We start from the raw sequence: 7,809 nt of genomic DNA on the forward strand, positions 1-7,809 counted from the left end.
CTAAAGTGGGCGGAGTCGGCCGTCGCCATCTTGGCCTCGCGTCACTCCCGGATGCGATATTTTTTTTCCCAGGATGGTAGGGGAAGACTCATGAATATTCATTACGGAAGTCATCCCTGATTGGTCTTAACCGTTAAGACCAATCATGGATGACTTCCCTAATGAATATTCATGAGTCTTCCCCTACCATCCTGGGAAAAAAAATATCGCCTCCCGGATAACAGAAAATGGGCAAAGAGGCGGGGCGTGAGTGGAGCTGAGGAGCCTGGCTATCTGAAACCACAGGCTTGGAGGTAATGCTATATGCTACTGAAAGTACCAAGTCTGCGACTGCACAGGGCCTCGCGCTAAAGTGACAGTTGATGATGTAAAGCCAATTAAAAGTTCCTGTTTTTGCCCTTCGAAATATAATAGTTAAAAGACATGGCTACAAGTGAGACTGTGTATCATACTATTCTGCTAGTTGAAAATGTATTATGCAGTAACTATTACTCTGAGAGAGTGTGTGTGACAGTGATTTATGTGCATAACGTTACATGTCAATCACTCTTTTTTTATAGTCTATGGTCCGTCAGCGCGGCATCGCTCGTCAAGTTCGTAGAGAGCTTATTATTCAGTCCATTTTAAATTCTGATTTTGTCCGCCTCTCAAATGGGTTAAACCATAGATATATTACCTATGAAGTTCAAGTAAATGCGCTAGAAATCCGCGCTCATTCAAGGATTTATTGCATGGACGGAGAAAGCACCGACACCTGCAGGATTTCATCTGACGGTAACGTTACATAAGCATATTATAATCTGTTCCGTGAGAGCAGAACGAACGAGCCTTTATATCTATAGACCTTTTTTTAAATCTGAAAACTCCAAAAAGCAACGAAATTGTCAGACATCCATTAGTGCATGTTCACAGAGGAAAACAACTGAAATACAGCGCTGGTTGTTCTCTCGAACGATACTCGATGACAACGACGGAATCCTAAGCCGTGGGCGAAGTAATGGGTGTATTGAATTGTATGAAATAATCCCGAAAAAAGCACAAACACTGCAGAGATGGCAAGTTCAGCAGCTAAAATCTGCTGAGGTGAAGTGACGTGGCTAACAGCAGACAAACGGCTAGCATTGACATCAGCAGGAATCCACCTGTCACTCAAAAGTGGACACACCCTTAATTATGAAGAACTTTAAATATTAATCAACTAAACGGATGAGTTATAAAAAAAAATCACCCCCCTCACAGTTGTCATGAAGGGCAAAATTAGCTGTATAGACCAAAGCCACATAGAGATCCAGGCTGTAAACACGTTTTTTTCTGCTGTAAAATTTGCCATTTTAACATGGGGGAGATACAGATTTGACTCACTTCTGCAGCCAGCCTCAAGCGGCCAGTCAACGAATTGCAGTTTAACTCACTTCCGTGTTGGTTTCAAGAGAGACGGGGAGGCTGCCGCTTTGTTAAAACCCATCTTTGATCACCAAAGTTTACATATTAAAGCGTTTTTTCCTTGAAAAAAAAAATGCATGCCTTAAAATAGCTCGAATTTGTCTCTTGATTGCATCACCCTTGCCTTTTTTAGTATACTTAGTATTCTATATTTAGTATTCTTTGAATATGCAAATGAGCCCCACCTCCACTCACTCACTCACTCACTCAGCTCAGCTCAGAGATCCACTGGTTGACGATCACACGTTGATCTGATTGGTTACAAGGTAGTTTGTGACGTCAGAAACACCAGCGATTTCAAAGCGTGTTTTTGAGACTGTCAACCAATCACCAAACGAATCCCCTTCATGCTCAAGTTTTACAAATACCTTAAACTCCTCTCTCTCCGTTTCCTCTACAGTTAATCCTCTGTCAGAATCACTTTCATCTGACTTATTCTTTCGTTTCTTTTTCCGTGTATTATTTCTAACCGTATCCCATTTTCCATAATTCCCGCCACCTACTTCCATCTCGTCTAATTCATTTCCTGAACCGTCGCTTCCTTCAGCATTCTCCTGTCCATTCACATTCCAGTTGTTGCCAACCGCCTTAGGATCCAATCTTTTATTTACAGATGGATCCAAAGATCCTGAAACAGGATTTGCAGGTGCAGCAGTACATATTCCAATGAGAGATTGTTTTATTAAGAAAAGAGTAACCAATCATTTGTCAGTTTATGCAACAGAACTGTTGGCGATATTACTGGCCCTGCAGTGGATAGAGGAGAAGAAAATAAAAAACACTGTCATTGCATCAGATAGCTACTCATCACTTGAAAGTATACGATCTGGCAGGTCATTAGTTAGGATGGATATTATCAATGAGATATTCTGTAAGGTGTATCATTTGAAAGTTATGGGTATTTCTACACGTTTCATTTGGGTTCCTGCTCATGTTGGTGTGGAAGGAAATGAGAAGGTGGATATTCTGGCTAAACAGACTCTAAGAATAAAGCAAGTAGATTTCCAGGTCCCATTAAGTAAAGCAGAAGCTAAAGTACTCATAAGAACATATCACAATCAGTATGGCAGGTTCACTCACCTAAAGGATTATTAGGAACACCTGTTCAATTTCTCATTAATGCAATTATCTAATCAACCAATCACATGGCAGTTGCTTCAATGCATTTAGGGGTGTGGTCCTGGTCAAGACAATCTCCTGAACTCCAAACTGAATGTCAGAATGGGAAAGAAAGGTGATTTAAGCAATTTTGAGCGTGGCATGGTTGTTGGTGCCAGACGGGCCGGTCTGAGTATTTCACAATCTGCTCAGTTACTGGGATTTTCACGCACAACCATTTCTAGGGTTTACAAAGAATGGTGTGAAAAGGGAAAAACATCCAGTATGCGGCAGTCCTGTGGGCGAAAATGCCTTGTTGATGCTAGAGGTCAGAGGAGAATGGGCTGACAGATTCAAGCTGATAGAAGAGCAACTTTGACTGAAATAACCACTCGTTACAACCGAGGTATGCAGCAAAGCATTTGTGAAGCCACAACACGCACAACCTTGAGGCGGATGGGCTACAACAGCAGAAGACCCCACCGGGTACCACTCATCTCCACTACAAATAGGAAAAAGAGGCTACAATTTGCACGAGCTCACCAAAATTGGACAGTTGAAGACTGGAAAAATGTTGCCTGGTCTGATGAGTCTCGATTTCTGTTGAGACATTCAGATGGTAGAGTCAGAATTTGGCGTAAACAGAATGAGAACATGGATCCATCATGCCTTGTTACCACTGTGCAGGCTGGTGGTGGTGGTGTAATGGTGTGGGGGATGTTTTCTTGGCACACTTTAGGCCCCTTAGTGCCAATTGGGCATCGTTTAAATGCCACGGCCTACCTGAGCATTGTTTCTGACCATGTCCATCCCTTTATGACCACCATGTACCCATCCTCTGATGGCTACTTCCAGCAGGATAATGCTCCATGTCACAAAGCTCGAATCATTTCAAATTGGTTTTCTTGAACATGACAATGAGTTCACTGTACTAAAATGGCCCCCACAGTCACCAGATCTCAACCCAATAGAGCATCTTTGGGATGTGGTGGAACGGGAGCTTCGTGCCCTGGATGTGCATCCCACAAATCTCCATCAACTGCAAGATGCTATCCTATCAATATGGGCCAACATTTCTAAAGAATGCTTTCAGCACCTTGTTGAATCAATGCCACGTAGAATTAAGGCAGTTCTGAAGGCGAAAGGGGGTCAAACACAGTATTAGTATGGTGTTCCTAATAATCCTTTAGGTGAGTGTATATTGGGATGATAATGAAACAGGTAGACATTTATACAATATACAAAAACAAGTTGGTGCTGCAGGGAGGAGGGAGAGCAGGAATCGAAGAGAAGGAAGTATCATAACTCGGATGAGAATAGGTCATACTGGACTTAACAGTACACTATATAAAATTGGAAAACACCCAACTGGGGAATGCATACACTGTAGCCAACAAGAAACAGTTGAGCATGTATTAATCCATTGTAGGAAATATAACAATGAGAGATGTCACCTTATTCAATCATTGAAGAAAGTAAAACATCATGACCTTACTTTATCAAGTCTATTAAGGGAAACAGATAGTAAGTTGTATGATGAAATTATTAAATTTGTGAAAGAAAGTAAATTATATAAAAGAATATAGGTTTTTTTTATTTATTCTGTTTTATTTCCAGTTTGTTTATTTGCTTTGCTTGGTTTTTATGTTTATTTATATTTTGTATTTAAGCAAATAACTTGATCCATATTCCATTCCAGTTGGTGGCGGTAATGCACCAATAAGCTAGGTTGCCAACCGCCAATAAACACAGAAGAAGAAGAAGAAGAAGAAGAAGATCCCACGATTCCTCTTGTAGATGTGCGCTGATAGATGTGCGCTGATGTCCTGCGCGAGGAGAGGACTGGGCTTGATCAGTTAAAGGCATTTTTTACAGTCTATGGTTAAAGGTAGAGAACGGTTTATTATTCAGTTCAGCCGACTGATTTTACATTTAGAGATTGAAGATTTGAACTGACCCAATGATTAAACACACTACCCATCTGACCCTGCCCAGGGGAAAGATTACCTTCTCTTATCATGAGGGTCGATCTCAGTCTTCCTCTTCTTCATGACTCTGAGGAGAGTGTTTCTGCTCTAACCTCTCTCTTCTGCTCTTCTCCTTTCAGCCCTGGCTCGTGTGTGTGGAAGACTCTCGACATCTGCTGTGTTTGAGCAAGAGACACCGTCGTCTGCTTTGACTGGCTTGTACTTTTGTGTTCAATAAATTTCATACATGAACAATCTTTCTGTGGTGTGTTGTGTTTGGACTCTGATTCGTTTTTGAGAGTATTATTAATGTTTTTTTAAATTTAAAATAATAATGATGAAAATGTATGTGAAGTGTTGTGTGGACGACAGGAAGAAAATAGCGGTCTTAAAAAGAAAATGGAAATGTTGGCCGAAGCAAATGTTCTGCAGATCTTTACGACTTTGTTCAATTAAGACACTAGAAAATAGTTTGAATGTATTTATAACAATATTGTAGAAGTCTTTGTTTTGTTCTACGGAAATCCTTTGGGGGGGAAAACAAAATATTAATCTTAATAGGCAGAAACAATTAGGTTCAATATTACCAATAAATAAAACACGGATAGCTGAAGATGAACTATATGGTGCTGATGATAATATTAAGCTCCTTCAACCCTCATAGTAACATTGTAAAAGCGAAAATGTTCAAATAAGCTTTTACTTTAATTTATAATAAATATACGTTAATCAAAAACACCGTCTAACCGCCTCTTTCGACATAATTCTGACGCGCGTGTCCTCACTCGTGCAGCAGGGGCGCTGTGCACGAACGCCGTCAGAAGAGCGAGACTCGCGCATGATGGGGACGCGCTTGAAGGTGAGAAACAACAAACATTTACAATATTGATGTTTTCTTACATTTTTTTATTATATGTAATATGTTGTTTTCTTATTGTTTCTTTGTCACATTGTTTTTTTATTTAGTTAACACATTGTATCTGCTATGTTTGTTAGCAAACTCAGTGACTGCGCTGCTGTTAATAAATTGATACAATTTTAAAATTGATTAATCTTTCTATTAAAAGGTGTTGCGGGTGTTCAAAGATCTGCACAGAACAAGAAGAGATGTGTTTAAAGAAGACTGCAGAGCTCTGACGGGTTTCACCGAACACACACACACCAAGAACTCATATGCTGCTATATACCTAACGTGTTACACTGACAGTTTTTATTAATGTTTATCCATTTTAATATTATTATTTGTTTAATTGTAATTCCTGCCCCGTCTTTGACAGTGTTTTTCAATCGTTACGTTCTGAATAATAAACAGTTAAGAATGTGTATTTCAGTGTATATTATATAAAAGTCTGTTTCTGTCGCATGGGATGTCTTAATAATGTAATGTTAATGTCTGCTACACGGTTTCCCCCTCTGGACCTGAAGCTGCCAGGCTCAAAATCAATGAAGAATTCAAAAGGAACAAGAATGAAGCATCAGAAGAAAATATTAAAGAGGTAAATAAAAAAAAATCACACGAGAGCCAACTGCTGAATCAAATGTTATTTGGGTAACAATGAGCAAAATATTTTGTACAGCTTTTATTCAACTTTGTTCAAGTTAGTTCACAGTGCATTGACTAATATTATCACACACAACATTTGATATTTTAACATCTATTAGTAAATGCTGAGATTATCATGACCTTGTTAGTTCATGTTAACTAATGTTGACAAATTAAACCTTATTGTAAAGTGTTACTGTTCTTTTTATATTATATTCATTTTATTTTATTTTAAAGTTTTAGTAATTTTGTTGTTTTTCTTAGTTTTTTTATGTCTTTGTAGTTAGTTTTAGTTATTTTAGTACAAAAATGATAAATATTGCATTGGTAAATAAAATAACTATAGTTTCTTTTACATTTGATCTCATATATTAAACTGTCACTCAGTCTGACTCGGGAGAATCTCTAAGTTTGATATTTAATACGCTCTTTCCTCTCAGATGCTTAAAATGGCCCGATCAGTGGAGACCATCCTCCGTGAGAGTGTGATCCAGGTTGAGCATGTGGAGGAAAACATAATCTGTGAGTGATTCGGGTGAATCTCAAAAACATGTTCATGTTTCAGCCCTTATAAATAGACAATCAAGCTTGTTTTTAGCCAGTCAGTATTTCTTGCATGGTGGAATTTCCATGAAATCTAACAATATCCTCCCAAATGAGTTTTCCTGATTATTGAGTCATTACCGTATTAAAGAAGTGATTTTAAATCGGCATGTGTTCAGACAATACAACAAATATTACTATGTATACTTTATCATTTCAATCGTATACATTTTTCGTAAGTTGATTTATGTTATTAAATCATAAATCAGATTTTTTTTTACATTGGAGTGATAAGAACAACATTTGAATGAATTTGAGGTTGAAATATGACTAAACATCTTGAGTTTTGTAAGATGCATCCTAATTTTGACATTCAAATGTTTATTTTCTCAGGCTAATGATCGTTGCTTGTCTGTTGCAGTGTTACGGCCCCGCGAGAGTCTCCTGCTGGAAAATGTGCCGTACTGCGATTCTCCCAGGAAAAAGACGTGATGAAAACAATCACTTTTCTTCAGCGTTTCTCACACCAAGGCACGTCTCTGATACAGGACAGGGAAACACATTAATGCGGATGATCCAGTTACAGCCATAATTACATAACTTTAATAACTTATATTCTGGTTCAAAGCTGATGTGATGTTGTTGAATTAAATGCAGTGAATTGCCATTTTGTAAATATTGTTTGTTAAGCTGAGTGTTCAATAAAATGTCTGTTTCAAGATTATTGCAGTTCGTTTTTGGGTACAGGACGGGTCGCGGGGGCAGCAGTCTAAGCAGAGATGCCCAGACTTCCCTCTCCTAGACACTTCCTCCAGCTCTTCCGGGGGGACACCGAGGCGTTCCCAGGCCAGCCGGGAGACATAGTCTCTCCAGCGTGTCCTAGGTCTTCCCCGGGGTCTCTTCCCAGTGGGACGCACCCGGAACACCTTCCCGGGAAGGCGTCCAGGAGGCATCTGGAACAGATGCCCGAGCCACCTCAGCTGGCCCCTCTCGATGTGGAGGATCAGCGGCTCTACTCTGAGCTCCTCCCGAGTGACCGAGCTTCTCACCCTATCTCTAAGGGATCGCCCAGCCACCCTGCGGAGAAAGCTCATTTCGGCCGCCTGTATCCGGGATCTTGTCCTTTCGGTCATGACCCAAAGCTCATGACCATATGTGAGAGTAGGAACGTAGATTGACCGGTAAATAGGGACCGCATTACTGCAGAAGCTGCAC

The 7,809-nt window shown here is 39.8% G+C and overlaps 1 protein-coding gene across 2 annotated transcripts; it reads left to right on the top strand.

Annotated features, from left to right (window-relative positions):
* Positions 1-4,186: 4,186 nt before the first annotated feature.
* On the top strand, positions 4,187-7,141 carry LOC311285475 (complex III assembly factor LYRM7-like). Of its 2 annotated transcripts, XM_084401122.1 has the most exons (6): positions 4,187-4,429; positions 4,649-5,367; positions 5,576-5,648; positions 5,934-6,004; positions 6,492-6,573; positions 7,016-7,141. In XM_084401122.1, the coding sequence occupies exons 2-6, from the start codon at positions 5,347-5,349 to the stop codon at positions 7,084-7,086; spliced, it is 318 nt and encodes a 105-aa protein (XP_084257248.1). In that variant the 5' UTR covers positions 4,187-4,429; positions 4,649-5,346; the 3' UTR covers positions 7,087-7,141. The 2 variants fall into 2 exon arrangements, with proteins under 2 accessions (XP_084257248.1, XP_084257247.1); XM_084401121.1 differs by having other exon boundaries at positions 4,187-5,367.
* Positions 7,142-7,809: the final 668 nt, after the last annotated feature.

This window comes from Rutilus rutilus, assembly GCF_951802725.1.
Source record: "Rutilus rutilus genome assembly, chromosome: 25".
NCBI classification, from domain to species: domain Eukaryota; kingdom Metazoa; phylum Chordata; class Actinopteri; order Cypriniformes; family Leuciscidae; genus Rutilus; species Rutilus rutilus.

Excerpts from the sequence above, each read along its gene's own strand:
- LOC311285475 (XM_084401121.1), top strand. The coding sequence starts at position 5,347 with ATGATGGGGACGCGCTTGAAG. Across the intron at positions 5,368-5,575 it reads TGATGGGGACGCGCTTGAAG|GTGTTGCGGGTGTTCAAAGA; the intron begins GTGAGAAACAAC and ends TTCTATTAAAAG. Across the intron at positions 5,649-5,933 it reads AGACTGCAGAGCTCTGACGG|CTGCCAGGCTCAAAATCAAT; the intron begins GTTTCACCGAAC and ends CTGGACCTGAAG.